This window comes from Pongo pygmaeus, chromosome 3 (assembly GCF_028885625.2).
Source record: "Pongo pygmaeus isolate AG05252 chromosome 3, NHGRI_mPonPyg2-v2.0_pri, whole genome shotgun sequence".
Classification (NCBI taxonomy): Eukaryota; Metazoa; Chordata; class Mammalia; order Primates; family Hominidae; genus Pongo; species Pongo pygmaeus.
In genome coordinates, this window is record NC_072376.2 from 83,648,871 (window position 1) to 83,670,137 (window position 21,267).

Genomic DNA, 21,267 nt, shown 5'->3' on the forward strand with positions numbered 1-21,267 from the left:
TGTCTCTAAACTTGACATCTCTCCTAGATCCAGGTCTCAGACCCACTAGATATCTCTCTGAATATTTTCAAACTTACAACAGTGAATATTGAGGAAGCTACAAGTAATAAAACATTACAAGCATCATAAGGAAAACAGATAATGTGCTAAGAGAATTCTAACAGGCGAATGGACTTCTGAGATTGTGTCCCCATTTGTCTTGTTCTTTGTTTTCTTCAGAGACAGGATTTTGCTCTGTTGCCCAGGCTGGCATATAGTGGCACAATCATAGCTCACTGTAACATCAAACTCCTGGGCTCAAGTGATTCTCCTGCTTCAGTCTCCAGAGTAGCTAGGACAACAGGCACGCACCACTTAGCCTGGCTAATTAAAAAAAAATTAATGGAGATGAGGTCTTGCTATGTTACCCAGGCTAGTCTCAAATTCCTGGTTTCAAGTGATGCTCCTGCCTCGGCCTCCCTAAGTGCTGGGATTACAGATGTGAGCCACCATGCCAGGACTGTCTTGTTCTTAAAGTTCTGATTTAACCATTTAAACAGTATGCATAGAATTTTGCACAGGAAATAAAGATCAAAACCATAGAGAAGTGAGAACCACTTGTAAGGGCTAGAGGGCAGTAGCAGTGAGATGAGTTAAGGGTCTCCTGCATTAAGGCCAGAGGAGACAATAGTGGCTTGAACATCGGGGGTAGCAGTGGTCATAGGTAAGTTTGTTCGTGAAGTGGACCCTGCCTGAAGTTTTATGGAATTAACCTTCACTGACATCAGCTTATATGGAATAATGACATTGAAATAATACAGATAATATAGATGTATTTTCAGTGATATCTAAATGGAATTGTTTATTAGCTAGAATTTAAGTTTTATGGGAGTAGGAAGCTTTGTATTCTGAAATGCCAGATATGCTGAGATATATGCATGCCACCTACAGTTTTTATACTGAAGTCCTTAATGAAAGGTGGTATTTGGAGACTCAAGTTTCTGGATAATGATACAAAGAATCATTTGAGGCTTACAAAATACTGATCATTTGGCATTTTAAGTTGATGTAAACAAGAAGACTTGTCTGTCATTTCATGTACATCTGTATAGTCTTCACCTCAACCTGAATCTCTGTAAGAAAATCAATAGAACTTCCTGTCAGGATTGCTTTAATGCAACTTATCTGTGGGCAACTCTAGTTATAGAGAAGAGTTCTGCTGGTATTAAAGTGCGGAAGTGAAATTATGTTACATTTTTGCTGACTTTAAAACAAAGAAACCTGTTAGCTATTATGACTTCTAAACTTTAAATGTATGCTCCTATAAACATCCATATGCAGAAATCTCAAAAACAAAATGAGATATGATTAATCACCTTTCAGAAGCAGAGTTTGATAAAAGCAAGAATGCAGTTCAGCTGTTTACAAGTTGAAGCTTCTGTAGGAAAAATATTTCAAGGAAAGATGTATAGTTTGTTTTTTATTGACTTATGTAAGCACTTTACCTTTTGAGCTCTATAAAAAATTGAACTCTTTCTGGGCAGAGATTCTTCTTTTATGACTATATTACTCATATCGTGAAAATTCATTGAATAGTAAAAGACATTGATGATGTGTTTGGTGTGAGGTAGAACTCTTGTCTGCAAAGGACAGGAGAAATTTATCTTTCCACATTTATTTGCAAGGTGTTTTCAAATAACTCTTCTGATAGCATATGACATATCCATTAGCCCTGGACCTAAGAGGAGTAAGTTATGGGTATTTAGAATGTTTCTAAGCTGAGACACCCAGTCCCTTCCACCCAACCACATTGGCATCCATTTAGATAGGTACAATTTTGAAAATCTCTCCCCAGGAAAGAGCCAGATTGTCACAGTATGCAAGAAAGTGTTGTGCATAGCAAAAGAAACTTAGTTAAAGGATATTTAAGAAGATTCAAATATCAGTATAAGGGCGATCTGTGCAGAAATTTTATTAAGCAAGGGGATGAGCAACCAGGAGACTGCTCATCACATAAAATGTTCAGGCAGAGAATGAATGTTCATCTTTTAGGACTATTGAATACTAAGGGTGATAAATCTGATTAAATCATCCAAGTTTCCTCCAAACTCTGATATTTTAGAAAAAGTTTCTTAGGCTTAGAGGCCATTAACTTTTGGTTGACTGGTAATTCAAGTAAGTCAGCTGTTATACAAGCAGATTCAGATATAAGGATTTCAGGTGCATGTGACTTTATTGAGACAGTGGTCTCAATAAAAACAGATTGAGAGAAGCAGTATAAGACAGGGAAGGAGTTAAACAAGGATATGGTTTCAGCTGAGTTTTGCTTCAGCCTGATCCCATGGGAGCTCTGGAGCATAAATTGTGCATAGAGTTGCTCTCACCTGGAGACTAAGAGGGTATAGTTTTAGACCCCGGTTAGTATTGGTCAGTAATGGGCTATGAGAGGGCACTACATTGCAGGTGAGGTGGCTCTTAAATGGCTAATGGCAGTTCTCTAGAGAAGAAGACAGCTGTGAATTAAGAGCAGCTAGTACTCAGAGCAGCTGGGGGATGGGTGTGTTGGCCCTATCTACTATGCTAGCAAAAGGATTGTCCTATGTATTAGAAACAAAAAATAGGAACAAGAGTGAGCTGCTAGAGGGAAGCACAGCCCTGACTCCACAACAGCCATACATGAAAACTAACCATATGTTTGAGGCCATGTAACATGGAGATGAATATTCCATACACAACTACATAGCCTTAAAGGCATCACAGCACATACGAAGAACAGATGCTCATAACGCTGACCTAGAGTCAAGAAGAAAAAAATCTATACTTTATTAGAATATGAAATTGAAAAAGCAGGGACCACCCACATTTTTATAGTTTAATTGCTTAAATCACCAGTCCCTAGTTATTTAGAAAAGAAACAGAATACTTGTGAAAGTGCTCGGTGAGTAGTTAACCTATTACAACTTCTAGAGCATTAACCATAGGGCCATCAGGTAGACACATAAGAAGCTGTGCCTTACAAAGGTAAGTATTTTTTGAAAAAGGAAAGTGTTTTAGAGAGTCTTACATTTTGAGACTTAGAGTATTAATGTGTCTCAGTTTACTCTCAGGAAGGTGTGCAGGAAAGAAGTACTTTGTGGTTTCTGTTGAACAAGTGGGCGATTTTAAGGCTGTTGCCCAAACTAGGTAACAAATTGCATCATTCTCATTGTATTTTCAATAATTGCCACCTTCTTGGCCCATCTTATCTGTTATTCCATGAACACCTCATCAAGTTTCACCCTCCAGTGCTTATTTTCACACTGTTTTACAGAAACTTTTGGTATAATTCCTATATAGCTCATCAAGTATCAAAGGCTGCTTTTTATATGTCAATGTTCTCTAGAAAAATTTTAATGTTTTTCTTCTTTCAGTACCATAATACTACCTTTGACTGGGCATTTTTGTCAAAGAAGGAGTGTTTGAAATATGGAGGAAACCTCGTCGGGAACAACTGTAATTTTGTTCCTGATATCACACTCATGTCTTTTATCCTCTTCTTGGGAACCTACACCTCTTCCATGGCTCTGAAAAAATTCAAAACTAGTCCTTATTTTCCAACCACAGTAAGTACCTGAGCTTTAAATAATTTTCATTGGATTTACACTGTATCAACAATAATACAACTTTACAAGGTGAAAAAGGCACCTGTAATTCAACATGTCCAATATAATTTTGTGCGTTGTAAAAATTACACTTCCATCTTTGTTCATGTGCATACTTATTAACATAAGTCTAGTCAAGCTCTGGAAAACCTTCCAAGGACTTTCTCATGTAATTCTGTCATATACCTCTCATAATTCTGAATGTGCTGAAAGGAAAAAAAATGAGATGAATTATATCTCAAAATGCATGAGTGAAGAAAAATACCTTTTAAATTCATAGTGTTTAAGTACATAATCAAAAACTCTTCATGTTTATCAGGAATTTCCATGTTGTAGAATTTCTTCAGCAGCTGTACATTTGAGTATTTTAGTACTTGAATTATGGGCTGTGGGAGTAAACTTAAATTGTGTTGTTACACAAGTATTGGTATAAGATATGACTGTCATATGAGCCAAACTTTCGTTCCCGCAATGATGAATGCCATAGTACAGAGAAACAGATCATTAAACTGGGTTGTGCAAACATCCTGTCTCCCATTAAAATGCCTGAGTGAGCTTAGTCCAAACTGTGGGTTCATGGAGATACTATAAGAAAAGACTAATATTTAGTTAATGGCATTTTGGTTTTTTGCCTGCAGAATCAAACTAAGATAATCCTTTGCTTTACATTTCAGTTCTTAGTGTTTAGGATGTCAGTATTTCTTAGGCAATCTTGATTACACCTGATTTATATCAGTGACCTGCTCTGTACAGCTGACATCTCATGAAACAGCTCTTCTTGCATTCTATGTAAAAGGAATGGAAGAATTTTAGAATATGAGATGCACTTGAAATTCCTTTTTCCAACTCCTAGGAAATGAAAATATATTTACTTTCACCTAGAAAATTTTCTGATTCGTCTTATAAAATTGAAAATAAATGGAAGGGTTGATAATGAAATGCCTAGAAGTAGATAGCCCAAGGAATGAAAAATTTCCACAAAGTGAAATGTAGAAAGAAGCGTTCAACTTAGTCTGCTTAACATGGGCATTACAAGCTGGTGATCCACAGGCAGAAAGAATTCAACCCACAGCCATTCTTTGTTTAGCCCACAGTGTGTATACACACAAAAAAACACACACTCTCTCTCTCTTACTTGAGGCTTTTGGTAGAATCTGTACTTTGCAGATAGTTATTGTTTTCCCAGCTCTCTATTGTCTAAGAATTGGCTGTTTCATGCATTCAGATTAACTGCCTGTTCGTAAAGACACTGGGAAATGTGCTTTCTTGATACACCTCTTCAACTGTATGAGTTTTGTGTAGAACAGATTCCTGGGTAAAAGTCTTTGAGGACAATTTTTTTTTTCTCTTGAGGTTTTTCCTTCTTAATTAGTAATTTATTGGGCATCTTGGATTTTGTTTGTATTTTTGGCTTATACTTTGTAAATCATCACCACCTGCCAAAGTCTGATGTAATTTAAGTATAGTAAGTGGAAAAGTGGAAAATTTATGAAGCACTTATAAGTCATAATTTGCAAAATAAACTAGTTTCAACTTTGAGATGAATGGAGATCCTTTTCCTAAGTTTTAAAATCTTAATTGACCAATAATAATGTAAACTATATATTTCTGGAGTACAATGTGACATATGTATATGTTGTGGAATGATTAAATCAACCTAATTAACATATCCATTACCTCACATACTTATTTTTTGTGATGAGAACATTTAAAACCTACTCTTTTAGCAATTTTAAAATATACAACACATTATTATTAGCTATAGTCATCATGCTGTGCAGTGGATCTCAAAGACATACTCCTCTTGTCTGATACTTTGTACCCTTTGACCAATATCCTCCCATTCCCTGCCTCCAGTAGGCACCATTCTACTGTCTACTTATATGAGTTTGACATTTTAGGTTTCATGTATAAGTGAGATCATGTAGTATCTGTCTTTCTGTGCTCGGCTGATTTCCCTTCACATAATGTCTTCCAGGTTTATCCAAATTATTGCTAATGACAGAATTTCCTTTGTTTTATGGCTGGATAGTATTCCAGCGTTTATATGTGCCACATTTTCTTTATTCATCTGTTGATGAACACTTAGGCTGATTCCATGTCTTGGCTATTGTGAATAATGCTACAAAGAACATGAGAGTGTTGACATCTCTTTGAGATCATGATTTCATTTCTTTTGGATACGTACACAGAAGTAGGGTTGCTGGATCATATAGTAGTTCAGGTTTTTATTTTTTTGGGGAAACTTTCATACTGTTTTCTGTAATGGCTGTTCTAATTTACATTCCCACCAACAGTGTACAAGGGTTACCTTTTCTCCACATCATCACCAACACTTATCTTTTGTCTTTTTAATAATAACCATCCCAACAGGTGTGAGGTCATATCTCATTGTGGATGTAATTTGTAGTTCCCTGATGCTTCATGATGTTGAGCATTTTTTCATTTATCTTTTGGCCATTTATGTTTCTTCTTTTGCAAAACATCTATTCAGGTCCTCTGTCTATTTATTAGGTGAGTTTTTTGTTTTCTTATTATTGAGTTGTTTGAGTTACTTATATATTTTGGATATTAACCCCTTATCAGATGTATGGTTTGCAAATATATTCTCCCATTCCACAGGTTGTCTCTTCATTCTGTTGATTATTTTCTTTGCTGTTCAGTTTTAGTTTGATGCAATCCTGTTTGTCTATGTTTGCTTTTGTTGTCAAAAAATAACCTTATGTTGAAGTGTAATGTTAGGTTATTTGATATTAACAATAATCTTTGCCCAGACTAATGTCATGGAGCTTTTCCTTTATGTTTTCTTTTAATAGTTTTACAGTTTCAGGTCTTATATTTAAGTCTTTAATCCCTGGCTATTTTCTTTTTTTTGTATTTTTAGTAGAGACAGGATTTCACCATCTTGGCCAGGCTGGTCTTGAACTCCTGACCTCGTGATCCACTCGCCTTGGCCTCCCAAAGTGCCTGGATTACAGGTGTGAGCCACCTTGCCTGGCCTTAATCCATTTTGAATTGATTATTGTATATGGTATGAGATGAGGGTCTAATTTCATTATTCTGCATGTTGATATCTAGTTCTCCTAGCACTATTTATTGAAGAGACTGCTGTTACCCCATTGTGTGTTCTTGGCATCTTTGCTGAAAATCAGTTGGCCATAAATGCATGGATTTATTCCTGGACTCTATTCTATCCCATTGGTCTAGATGTCTGTTTTTCTACCAGTACCATGCTGTTTTGATTACTATAGTTTTGTAGTAGATTAGTGTGATGCTTCCAGCTTTCCTCTTTTTGCTCAAGATTGGTTTGGCTATTTGGGGTCTTTTGTGATTTGATACAAATTTTAGGATTACTTTTTCTATTTGTGCAAAACATGTCATTGGAATTTAGATAGGGTTTGCTTTGAATCAGTAGATTGCTTTGGTAGTGTGGACTTTTTAATAATACCAATTCTTCAAATTCATGAATACAGGATATTTTTCCATTTACTCCTGTCTTCTTCAATATCTTTCATCAGTTCTTTATAATTTTCGAAGTATAGCACATTCACCTCCCTGGTTAAATTTATTCTTAAATGTTTTATTCTTTTGTAGCTATTGTAAGTGAGATTGTGATTTTTTTTTCAGATAGGTTGTTGTTGGTCTATAGAAACACTACTGAATTGTATGTCGATTTTATATTCTGCAACTTTACTTAATTTTTTTATTAGTTCTAAAATATTTTTTGGTGGAGTATTTATGTAAGATCATGTTGTCTGCTAACAGAGACAATTTAACTTCTTCCTTTCCTTCCTTTCATAGGTTATATATGTCTAGGAATTTACCCATTTCTTCTAGGTTATTTAGTTTGTTGTTGTGTAATTGTTCATAAGTATCTCTTAGAGTTTTTTTTATTTCCGTGTTATCAGGTGTAATGTCTCTTTTTAATCACTGAATTTATTTATTTCAGTCTTCTTTTTTTTTTAGCCTAGTTATTGGATTGTTGGTTTTGCTTATTATTTGTTTATTTTTATTTTTAATTTAATTAATTAGTTAATTAGTATTTTTTGTTTGTTTGTTTGTTTGTTTTGAGACAGAGTCCCTCTCTGTCACCCAGGCTGGAGTGCAGTGGCGCCATCTCAGCTCACTGCAACCTCTGCCTCCCAGGTTCAAGCGATTCTCCTGCCTCAGCCTCCCAGGTAGCTGGGACTACAGGGGCGTGCCACCATGGGACCTGGCTAATTTTTTGTATTTTTAGTAGAGATGGGGTTTCACCATAATAGCCAGATGGTCTCGATCTCCTGACCTTGTGATCCCCCTGCCTCGGCCTCTCAAAGTGCTGAGATTACAGGCGTGAACCACCACGCCCGGCCTATTTTATTTTATTTTTGAGATGGAGTCTTGCTCTGTTGCCCAGGCTAGAGAGCAGTGGTGCCATCTCAGCTCACTGTAACCTCAGCCTTCTGGGTTCAAGGGATTCTTGTGCCTCAACCTCCTGAGTAACTGGGATTACAGGCGCTTTCCACCGTGCCCAACTAATTTTTGTATTTTTTGTGGAGACGAGGTTTCACTATGTTGACCAGACTCATCTTGAACTGTTGATCTCAAGTGATCCACCCGCCTCAGCCTCCCAAAGTGTTGGGATTACTGGCGTGAGCCACTGCACCCCGGCTGATTTTGTTTATCTTTAAAGAAACCCCAACTTTTAGTTTTGTTAATTTTTTTTACTTGTCTTAGTCTTTATTTCTTCTTTGAGTTTTATTATTTCCTTCTTTCTAACAATTTTGAGTTTAGTTTGTTTTTGTTTTTCTAGCTCCTTGACATGCTTCCTTAGGCTGTTTATTAGAAATCTTCTTTTGATGTAGTCATTTATTGCTATAAATTTCACTCTTAGAACTGCTTTTGTTGTGTCCCATGGGTTTTGGTATGATATATTTCCATTCTCATTTGTCTCAAATTTATTAATTTCATTTTTAATTTGTTTACTTACACATTGGTTATTTAGTAGCACACATATTCAGGAGCATAAACTTCCATGTGTTTGTAAAGGTTTCAAAGTTTTCCTTATTGTTGATTTATAGTTTTATATTGTGGTCAGAAAAGATACTTGATATGATCTCTGTTTTCTTAAATTTTCTAAGACTAGTTTTGTAGCCTAGCATATGATCTGTCCTGGAGAATGTTACAAATGCAGTTGAGAAGAATGTGTATTCTGTAGCAGTTGGATGGAATATTCTGTAAAGGTCTGTTAGGTCCATTTGATGTATGGTGCAACTGAAGTCCAATGTTCCTTGTTGATTTTCTGTGTAGACGATCTGTCCATTGTTGAAAATGGGGTATTGAAATTTACTATTATTGTATTGTCTTCTGTTTCTCCCTTTAGATAGAATAATAATATTTGCTTTATATGTTTAGGTACTCTGTGATTAGGTGCATATAGATTTATAATTGTTTTATTGAATCGATTCTTTTATTATTATATAATGACCTTCTTTGTCACTTTTTACAGTTTTTGACTTAAGTATATTTTATATGGATACCCCTGATCACTTTTGGTTCCCATTTGCATGGAGTATCTTTTTCCATCCTTTCATTTTCAGTCTGTTGTCCTTAATAGTGAGGGGATCTCTAGTAGGCAAACTATAGTTTGGTCTTTTTTTTTTTCATCCATTCATTCCCTCTGTATCTTTTCATTGGAGAACTTAATTTCATTTACATTCAAGGATTTTATTGATAGATAAGGACTTACTCCTATCATTTTGTTAATTGTACTTTAATTATTTTAATATCCTTCATTCTTTTCTTCCTCTCTTGTTTACCTCTGTGGTTTGGTGCTAAGCTTTGTTTCTTTTCCCTTTCTCATGTGTTTATCAGCTGTAATTTCTATCTTTGTGGTTGCCATGGGGCTAACATAATGAGTCTTGTAATTATAATACTCTATTTTAAGCTGATAACAACTTTGGTCACGTTAAAATACTTTAGACTTTTTTGCTCCCTCCCACAATTTATATGTTTGTTACCTTAATTTACTTTCTTATCTACTGTGTGTTTCTTAGTCACTAATTATGGCTTTTCTTGTTTTCAACCATTTTAAGTTTAAACCTTCATACTAGAGATTGAAAGATTTACGTAGCACCATTATAATTCTGTGTTTGATTATGAATTTACCTCTACTGGTGAGTTTTATACTTTCATGTATTTTCATGATAATAAATATCATCCTTTTGTTTACAGTTGTAGCTCTTAAGCATTTTTTATAAGACTGATCTAGCAATAATGAATTCCCTCAGCTTTTGCTTGTCTGTAAAGATCTTTATTATAGCTTTGCTGGATGTGGTATTGGCTAACAGTTGGTTTTTGTTTCCACACTTTGAATATATTATCCCATTCTCTCCTGACTGGCAAGATTTCTGCTGAGAAATCTGTTAATTGTCTAATGGAGATTCTCTTATATGTGACTTGATGCTTTTCTCTTGCAGCTTATAGAATTCTCTCTTTGTCTTTAGCTTTTGACAGTTTGAGTATTAATATGCCTTGGAGAACATTGTTTTAGGGCTCAGTCCAGTTGGGAACTTTTGAGCTTCTTGGATCAGGACATCCATATCTCTCCCAAGACTTTGAAGTTTTCAGTCATTATTTTGTTAAATAGGTTTTCTGTTATTTTGTCTATTCTTTCACTGTCACACATACAATGCAAAGATTTATTCACTTAATTCTTATTTATTTTTTCCTCTGACTTCACTGGGTTAATTCAAAAGATGTCTTCAAGTTCAGGAATTCTTTCATCTTCTTGATCTAGTCTGTTCTTGATGCTATCAGTTGTATTTTTTTATTTCTTTCACTAAATTCTTTGCCGCCAAGATTTCTGTTTGATTCTTTTTTATGATATCTTTCACCTTTTTGAATTTTTCATTCAGATCATGAATTATTTTTCTGGTTTCACTGAATTGTTTGTATTCTATAGTATCTCTCTGAGCTTCTTTAAGATCATTATTTTGAATTCCTTTTGATTTATTTTATAAATATTCTTTTTTTGGACCTCCTACTGAAGACTTATTGTGTTTCATGGGGGGGTGTTATTATTATTTTTCTTTTTTGCTTTTTTTGTATTTTTTTTAAATATCCAACCTTTATTCTAATTCAGGGTACGTATACAGGATGTGCAGGTTTGTTACATAGGTAAATTTGTGCCATGGTGGTTTGCTGCACAGATCATTCCATCACCCAAGTATTAAGCCCAGCATCCACTAGCTTTTCTTCCTGATTCTCTCCCTCTTCCCACCTTCCCCTCCCAACAGACCCCAGAGTGTGTTGTTTTTCTGAATGTATCCATGTGTTCTCATAATTTAATTCCCACTTATAAGTGAGAACATGTGGTATTTGGTTTTCTGTTCCTGTGTTAGTTTGCTAAGGATAAATTGCCCCTAGCACCATCTATGTCCCTGAAAAGGACATGATCTTGTTCCGTTTTATGGCTGCATAGTATTTCATGGTGTATATGTACCACATTGTCTTTATCCAGTCTATGACTGATGGGCTTTTAGGTTCATTCCATGCCTTTGATATTGTGAATAGTGCTGCAATGAATATATGTATGAATGTGTCTTTATAATTGAACAATTTATATTCCTTTGGGTATATATCCAGTAGTGGATATATAAAACTTTATATATAAAATGGATATATATAAAACTTAAAATATATCCAGTAATGGATATATACTCAAAGGCTTTTTCTCCACAACTTTGCCAGCATCTGTTATTTTTTGACTTTTTAATAATAGCCATTCTGACTGGTGTGAGAGAGTATCTCATTGCAGTTTTGATTTGCATTTCTGTAATGATTAGTGATGTTGAGGTTTTTTTTTTTTTTTCTTATGTTTGCTGCCCACATGTATGTCTTGTTTTGAGAAGTGTCTTTTCATGTCCTCTGCCCACTTTTTAATGGGATTTTTTGTTTTTTTCTTGTAAATTTGTTTAAGTTCCTTGTAGATGCTGGATATTAGACCTTTGTAGGATACACAGTTTGCAAAAATTTTCTTCCATTCTGTAGGTTGTCTGTTTACAATGATGACCGTTTCTTTTGCTGAGCAGAAGCTCTTTAGTTTAATTAGATTCTGTTTGTTAATTTTTGCTTTTGTTGCAATTGCTTTTGGTGTCTTCATCATGAAATCTTTGCCCATGCCTATGTCCTGAACAGTATTGCCTAGATTTTTTTCTAGGATTTTTATGGTTTGGAGTTTTACAATTAAGTATTTAATCTATCTTGAGTTAATTTTTGTATATGGTGTAAGGAAGAGGTCAAGTTTCAATTTTCTACATACGGCTAGCTAGTTCTCTTGGCACCATTTATTAAATGGGGAATTATTTCACCATTGTTTGTTTTTGTCAGGTTTGTCAAAGATCAGATGGTTGTAGGTGTGTGGTCTTATTTCTTGATTTTCTATTCAGTTCCATTGGTCTGTGCATCTGTTTTTGTACCAGTACCATGCTGTTTGGTTTCTGTAGCCCTGTAGTTTGAAGTCAGGTAGCATGATGCCTCCAGCATTGTTCTTTTTACTTAGGATTGCATTGGCTATTTGGGCTCTTTTTTGGTTTCATATGAATTTTAAAATTGTTTTTTCTAATTCTGTGAAGAATATCAATAGTATTTTACTTGGAATAGCATTAGATCTTCAAATTGCTTTGGGCAGTATGGCCATTTTAACATTTTAACATATTGATTCTTCCTATTCATGAGCATGGAATGCTTTTCCATTTGTTTCTGTCATCTCTGATTTCCTTGAGTGGTGGTTTGTAGTTCTCATTGAAGAGGTCCTTCACTTCCATCATTAACTGTATTCCTAGGTATTTTATTCTTTTTGTGGCAGTTGTGAATTGGAGTTCATTTGTGATTTGGCTTTCGACTTGCCTGTTGTTGGTTTAAAGTAATGCTAGTGAGTTTTGCACATTGATTTTGCATCCTGAGACTTAGCTGAAGTTGCTTAGCAGCTCAAGAACCTTTGGGGCTGAGATGATGGGGTTTTCTAGATACAGTTTTATATAATCTGCAAACTAGGTAGTTTGACTCCCAGTTTGGAAAACACATTTCAGGATATCATCCAGGAGAACTTCCCCAACCTAGCTAGACAGGCCAATATTCAAATTTTGGAAATGCAGAGAGCCTCAGCAAGATACTTCACAAGAAGATCATCCTCAAGACACATAATCATCAGAGTCTCTAAGGTTGAAACAAAAGAAAAAATGTTTAGGGCAGCCAGAGAGAAAGGCTAGATCACCTACAAAGTGAAGCCCATGAGACCAACAGTGGGCCTCTCAGTGGAAATCCTTCAAGCCAGAAGGGATTGGGGGCCAATATTTAACATCTTAAAGAAAAGAAAATCGAACCTAGAATATTGTATCTTACCAAACTAAGCTTCATAAGCAAAGGAGAAATCAAATTATTTTCAGACAAGCAAATGCTGAGGAAATTCATTATGACCAGACCTGCTTTACAAGAGCTCTTGAAGGAAGCACTAAACATGGAAAGGAAAAACCCTTACCAGCCACTACAAAAACACAATGAAGTACACAGACCAGTGACACCATAAGGCGACCACATAAACAAGTCTGCAAAATAACCAGCTAATATCACGATGACAGAATCAAATCCATACATAACAATTCTAACCTTACATGTAAATGGGCTAAATGCCCTAATTAAAAGACGCAGAGTGGAAAGCTGCATAACAAACCAAGACTCATTTGTATTCTGTCTTCAAGAGACCAATCTCACATGCAAAGACACACATAGGCTTAAAATAAAAGGATGGAGGAAAATTTACCAAACAAATGGAAAACAGAAAAAAAGCATGGGTTTCAATCCTAGTTGCTGACAAAACAGACTTCAAACCAACAAAGATGAAAGAAGACAAAAGGTATTACATAATGGTACAGGGTTCAATTCAACAAGAAGAGCTAACTATCCTAAATAGAAATGCATCCAATAAGGGAGCACCAAGATTTATAAAGCAAGTTATTAGAGACCTTCAAAGTGACTCAGACTCCCACACAATAATGGTGCAAGACTTTAATACCCCACTGACAATATTAGACATATCATCAAGAGAGAAAATTAACAAAGGTATTCAAGACCTGAACTCAGCTCTGCATCAGGTAGACTTGATAGATATCTACAGAACTCTCTGCCCCAAAACAACAGAATATACTTTCTTCTCATCAACACACAGCACTTACTTTAAAATTGATCACATAATCGGAAGTTAAACACTCTTCAGCAGATGCAAAAGAACTGAAATCATAACAGTCTCTTGGACCACAGCATAATCAAATTAGAACTCAGGATTAAGAAATTCACTCAAAACCATAAAACATGGAAATTGAACAACCTGCTCCTGAATGACTTTTGGGAAAATAATGAAATTAAGGCACAAATCAGGAAGTTCTTTGAAACTAATCAGAACAAAGAGAGTGTACCAGAATCCCTAGGATGTAGCTAAAACAGTGTTAAGAGGGAACTTTATAGCACTAAAAGCCCACATCAAAAAGCTAGAAAGATCTCAAGTTAACAAGCTAACATCACAGCTAAAAGAACTGGAGAACCAAGAGCAAACAAACGTGAAAGCTAGCAGAAGACAAGAAATAACCAAGATCAGAGCTGAACTGAATGAGGTAGAGACATGATAAACCCTTCAAAAGATCAACGAATCCAGGAGCTGATTTTTTGAAAAAATTAATAAAATAGATAGACCACTATCTAGACTAATAAAGAAGATAAGCGAGAAGACTCAAATAAACACAAGCAGAAGTGATAAAGGGGGATATCACAACTGACCCCACCGAAATACAAACAACCATTAGAGAATATTATCCCTTAATGGTGTTTATAATATAAACACCTCTATGCACATACACTAGGAAATCCAGAACAAATGGATAAATTCCTGGACACATACACCTTCCCAAGACTGAACCAGGAGGAAGCTGAATTCCTGAATAGACCAATAATGAGTTCTGAAATTGAGGCAGTAATAAATAGCCCAACAACCCAAAAAAGCCCGGGACCAGATGGATTCACAGCTGAATTCTACCAGATGTACAAAGAAGAGCTGGTATCATTTCTACTGAAACTATTCCATAAATTAAAAGGAGAGACTTCTCCCTAATTCATTGTATGAGTCCAGCATCATTCTGATACCAAAACCTTGCAGAGATACAACAAAAAATGAGAAGTTTAGCCAGTATCCTTGATGAACATTGATGCAAAAATCCTCAACAAAATGCTGGCAAACCAAATCCAGCAGCACGTCAAGCTTATACACCACGATCAAGTAGGCTTCATCTCTGGGATGCAAGGTTGGTTCAACATATACAAATCAAGAAATGTGATTCATCACATAACCAGAACTAAGGAAAAAAAACCATGTAATTATCTCAATAGATGCAGAAAAGGCCTTTGATAAAATTCAACATTCGTTTATGTTGAAAACTCTCAATAAACTAGTTATTAAAGGAAGATACCTCAAAATAATGACAGCCATGTATGACAAACCCACAGCCAATATTATACTGAATGGGCAAAGGCTGTAAGCATTCTCCTTGAAAACCAGTACAAGACAAGGATGCCCTCTCTCACCATTCTTATTCAACATAGTATTGGAAGTTCTGGCCAGGGCAATCAGGCAAGAGAAAGAAATAAAGGCTATTCAAATTGGAAGAGAGGAAGTCAAACTAGCCTTTTTATATTTCTTGTGTCTCTATGTTGATATCACACATCTAGTGAAATAGTCATTTTTTAAAATTCATGGAATATCTTTTGTAGGGAGGGATTTTTTTTTTTCTGTAGGTGGGTCTTAGGGTGTCATTTGGTATAGTATATTGGCTTTGGTTCTGGGTAGACTCAGTAGCATGGTTGCCATACATTTTCTTCAGCTTAATTTTTGTAAGCAATCTGTGATTGCCTTAGTGGCCTACTTCATGGGAGTTTGTGATGGTGGTAGTGTGGTTTTGCTAGGCTCTTTAGAATGCCTGGGCCAGTTTCAGAACTGGAAACATTTGTGCATGGTGGGTCAGCAGGCTGTGTGGCGAGCAATCTGGGGGGTTTGGGGACCAGGGGTGCCACCAGGTAGCCTCTTGGGTAAGGAGCATGGCAGACTGGCTACCTGTTCAGTGACTTTCCTGCTTTGCAGGTCCACCTATTCCTCATTGGTGAAGATGCCCCATGGGTTTGAACAATGGGTTCTTAGTTGTACTGTTGGTTCTATGCTTTGTACACCTGGGGTTGTGGTGCTGCGGGCACCTGTGTAAACATGGTGAAATGAGGGTGAGGCCTCAAGGATGGAGAGAGGCAGTGGCTTCTGGGTCCCAGGACAGGATTCCCTCTAACAGTTAGTCCAGTTTAAAGATGGTGCCATGCCATAGCACCTTAGCTTGTAGGGTAGAGTATATACAACCTGAGTTCCTACTCTGGGGCAATGCAGCTGTGTAAACTCCTAGAAACTCCCTAATCTGAATTTTGGACCTGTGAGGACAGGGGACTCTCTTGTAGCAAGGACTTCTGGTATCTCTGGTGGCTATGGGGATTTCTGGGGGCCTCCAGTTTGTCTTTTTGTCATAATAATAAATCTTCCTTGATTCTGAGCCAATCCCAGCAAGAAGATAGTGTGACGAAACAGAAGGATGCCTTTTCCTTTCTCTATCCTGGGCTTTCACACTCCACAGGGATTTCACTGCTTCTCTGGATCTCTCCCAACATAATTTCTGTCACTCTAATGTAAATGTAATTATTTATTTGCTATTTTGGTCCCTTTTTGTGGAGTGAATGAGCGCCAGGCAATTCTAGTTGGCCATCTTAATGAAGTCTGAAATGAAAATTTTTATGTCTTCTTATAAATTGATCCCTTTATCACTATATGATGACCTTCTTTGTCTTGTTTTTTTACTTACAATTTATTTTATCTGATGCAAATACAGACATCCTTGTTTTCTTTTGGTTGCATCCTTTCAGTTTTAAACTATGTGTGTCCTCAGAGGTGAAATGAGTCTCTTTTAGGCAGCATATAGTTGGATCTTTAAAAAAAAATCCATTCAGCCATTCTGTCTTTTTAGTGGAGAATTTAACCCATTTACATTCAAGGTAACTTTTATAGGTACAGACTTTCCACTACTATTTTGTTAATTATTTTCTGGTTAATTTGTAGATTCTTTGTTCTTTCCTTCCTCTTTTGTTGTTTTCCTTTGTGATTAGATAATTTTCTCCACTGTGTTTTGATTTCTTACTTTTTATCTTTTGCGTGTCTTCTAGAGATTTTTGCTTTGTGGTTACCATGAGGCTTACATAAAACATCTTACAATTATAACAGGCTATTTTAAGATGATAACAACTTACCTTTCATTGCATAAAACAATTTTGTACTTTTACTTTATATCTCCCGCAATATTTTTTTTATGTTTTGGATTTTACAATGTATATCTTTTAATGTTATATATCCCTGAACAAATTATTACAACAATTATCATTTTAAATAGTTTTGTCATTATCCTTTATATCAAATATATAAGTAATTTACACCTTACAATTACAGTATTAATTTTCTGAACTTAACTATACACTTACTTTTACCAGTGAGTTGTATACTTTCAAATGTTTTTCAGTTACTAATTAGAATCCTCTTCTTTTACCCTGAAGAATTCTCTTTAGCATTTCTTGTAATACAGGTCTGGTGGCAGTGAACTTGCTCAGCATTTATTTGTCTGGAAAAGTATCTCTCCTTCATTTTTGGAGGATAGATGGTATTCTTTTTTGGCAATGTTTTCCCCTTATGCTCTTTTTTTTGTTTTATTTTGGAGATTTGTCTTTTATTTTTCATTTTTTAAGGTGTCTTTAATATTTATTAGAATGTAAATAAAGCTGAGTGCTAATTTTCTCTAAACTTAAAAAATACGACTTTGATCTGGGCCTTTGATACTTTTGGTCTGTTTTATTTTATTTATTGCACAAATTTATGGGGTATGTGTGAGATTTTGTTATATGTATATAACAAAAGGTTATAAGGGTATTAAGTGTATCTATCACCCATTTTCAATACATTTTTGTTAAGTATAGTCACTCTAACCTTTTATCAAACATTGAATTTGATCCTTCTGTCTGTATCATTATACCTATAACCAAATTTATTCTCTGCCCTACCCCCATCACCCTTCCCAGATTCTGTTAACTGTCTTTCCACTCCCTACCTCAATGTGATCAAATTTTTTAGCTTCCACATATGAGTGATAACATGCACTGTATGTCTTTCCGTGCTTGACTTATTTCACTAAACACAATGACCTTCAGTTTTATCCATGTTGCTGCAAATGACATTATTTAATTCTTTTTATGGCTACATAGTTTTCCATTATATCTATCTATCTCTCTCTCTCTCTCTCTCTCTCTCTCTCTCTCTCTCTCTCTATATATATATATATATATATATATATATATGTATGTCACATTTTCTTTATCCATTTATCTGTTGATGGACACATAGGTTGATCCCATACCTTTGCTATTGTGAATGGTGCTGCGGTAAACATGTGAGTGCAGATATCCTATCCCTTTGATATAGTGATTTCCTTTCCTTTGGGTAGATTCCCAGTACTGTGTTTGCTGGATCAAGTGGCAATTCTGTGTTGAGGTTTTTAGGAAATCTCAATACTGTTTTCTATAGTGACTGTGGTAGTTTACATTTCTACCAACCATATAAAACATTTCCTCTTTCTCTGCATCCTTGTCAACATCTTATTTTTGGTCTTTTTAGTAATAGCCACTCTGACTGGGGTAAGATGATATCTCATTGTAGTTTTGATTTGCATTTCTCTGATGATTAGTGATGCTGAGCATTTTTTCATATACCTGTTGGCTGTTACTATGTCTTCTTTTGAGAAATGTCTATTCGTGTCCTTTGCCCACTTAAATGGAATTATTTGTTTTTCTTTTCTTGAGTTAAGTACCTTGTATATTCTAAGGTTAGTCTCTTGTTGGATGAATAATTTGCAAATATATTTTCTCATTCCATAGGTTGTCTCTTCATTCTGTAGATTATTTCTTTTGTTGTGCAGAAGCTTTTTGGTTTAAATCCCACTTGTCTATTTTTGTTTGGTTGCCGGTGAATTTCAGATCTTAATCATAAATTATTTGTCTACACCAATGTCCAGGAGAATTTTCCCTCGGTTTTCTTCCAGTATTTTTATAGTTTTGGGTCTTACATATAAGTCTTTAATCAATGTTGACTTGATGTTTGCATATGGTGAGGTAGGAGTCCAGTTGTATTCTTCTGGATGTGGGTATCCAATTTTCCCAGCACCATTTATCAAAGAGGGTATACTTTACCCAATGTAAGTTCTTGTCAGCTTTTTTGAGGATCATTTAGCTGTAAGTGTATTTTTATTTCTGGATTATCTACTCCGTTCCGTTTGTCTACGTGTCTATTTTTATAGCAATACTATGCTGATGTGGTTACTATAGCGTTGTAATATATCTTGAAGTCAGATAATGTGTTGCCTCCAGCTTTGTTCTTTTTGCTGCTCAGGATTGCTTTGGCTATTCAGGCTTCTTTGTGGTTCTATATGAGTTTTATTAAATAGGATTTTTTTTTCTAATTCTGTGAAGGTGGCAGTATTTTGAAACAGATCGCATTGAATCTGCAGACTTCTGAACCATGAGTGTGGGAAGTTTTTCTATTTGTGGCCTCTTCATTTCATCAGTGTTGTGCAGTTTTCTTTCTAGAGATGTTTCACCCCCTTGGTTAAATTTATTCCTAGGTATTTCATTTTATTGTATTGTATCTCTTGTAAATGCAATTACCTTTTAAATTATTTTCTTGGCTAGATCTTGGTGTATAGAAATGCTACTGGGTTTTGTATGTTGATTTTGTATCCTGCAACTGTACTAATCTTTTTTAATCAAATCTAAGAGATTTTTGATAGAGTTTTTGGGTTTTATTAGATGTAAGACTGTATTGTCAGCAAAGAGGCACAATTTAACTTCCCCTTTTCCAATTTGGATGTCTTTTATTTCTTTCTCTTACCTGGTTGCTTCAGTTAGGACTTCCAGACTGTGTTGAATAGGAGTTGTGAAAGTGGATATCCTTGTCTTCTTCCAGTTCTTAGAGGAAGGGCTTTCAACTTGTCCTCATTCAGTATGACATTAGTGGTGGGTTTGTTGTACAAGGCCTTTATTATTTTGAGGTAGGTATGTTCCTTCTATTCCTAGTTTATTGAGAGTTTTTATCATGAAAGGATGTTGTATTTTATCATATTGCTTTTCAGCATTGATTGAGATGACTGTATGGTTTTTGTTCTTTATAATGTTGATGTGATGTCACATTTATTGATTTGCATTTATTGTGCTGAGCTATCCCTGCATCCCTGGATTAATCCCACTTAATTGTGGTATATTATCTTGTAGATGTACTGTTGGATTTGGGTTGCTGGTATTTTGTTGAGAATTTCTGCATCTGTGCTTATCAGAAATATTGACCTGTATTTGTCCTTTTTTCTATTCTTGTCTGTTTTTGGTATCAAGGTGATATTAACCTCATAGAAACTATTAGGGGATGATATGGTTTGGATTTATGTCCCCACCCATATCTCATGTCAAATTGTAATCTCCAGTGTCAGAGGTGGGGTTGGATTATGGGAGCAGATTTCCCCCTTGCTGCTCTCATGATAGTGAGATCTCACAAGATCTGGTTATTTAAAAATGTGTAGAACCTCCCCCTTCACCCTCTTCCTCCTGCTCCAGCCATGTAGGACATGTCTGCTTCCCCTTTGCCTTCCATTATGATTGTAAGTTTCCTGAGGCCTCCCCAGCCATGCTTCCTGTACAGTCTGCAGAACTGTGAGCCAATTAAAATTCTTTTCTTTATAAATTACCCATTCTCAGGTAATTCTTTAAAGTAATGCAAGAATTGACTAATACAGAAAAATTCCCTCCTCTTCAATTGTTTGGAATAGTTTGAGGAGGATTGGTTAGTTCTTTATGTTTTTGGTAGAACTCCACGGTGAATCTATCTAGTCCTGGGATTTTCGTTATTGGGAGACATTTTATTACTGATTCAAAATCACTACTAATTATTGATCTTTTGAGATTTTCTATTTCTTACTGATTCAGTTTTAATTGGCATGTTTCCAGGAATTTATCCATTTCCTCTAGGTTTTCTAGTTTATTATTCTATACTTGTTCATAATAGTCTCTCATGATCTTTGTATTTTTGTTGTATGAGTTGTAATGTGTCCTTTTTCATTTCTATTTTACTTGGATGTCTTCTTTCTGCCAGTCTCTCTTTGTGGATGATTCACAATTGTCATACAGCAAAGGCAAATTCAAAACATGGTTGACTTTCTTGTCAAAATTGAACTTACTCGTCTCTCTGCATTTCTCTTTTTTTGGAGGGGTGGCTAGGGGTGGGAGAGAGAGACAGGGTTTCACTGTGTTACCTAGCTTGATCTCAAACTCCTGGCCTCAAGTGATCCTCCCACCGCAGAACTCCTGGCCTTGAGTGATCCTCCCAACTCAGCCTTCCAAAGTGCTGGGATTATGGGCATGAGCCACTGCACCTGGTCTGATCAAAATTTTAAAGTCATATTTGGTGTATGAGTCAGGATTCCATCAAAAAGCAAAGGATATG

General features: G+C 35.6%; 1 protein-coding gene across 3 annotated transcripts in view; it reads left to right on the forward strand.

Moving 5' to 3' along the window:
- Positions 1-21,267, forward strand: part of SLC4A4 (solute carrier family 4 member 4) — a 386,161-nt gene that overhangs the window by 313,814 nt on the left and 51,080 nt on the right. For all 3 annotated transcript variants that reach the window (XM_054485495.2, XM_054485497.2, XM_054485496.2), the window contains exon 16: positions 3,390-3,581. In XM_054485495.2, coding sequence (XP_054341470.1) covers positions 3,390-3,581 — 192 coding nt within the window. The remainder of the gene's footprint in view (positions 1-3,389; positions 3,582-21,267) is intronic.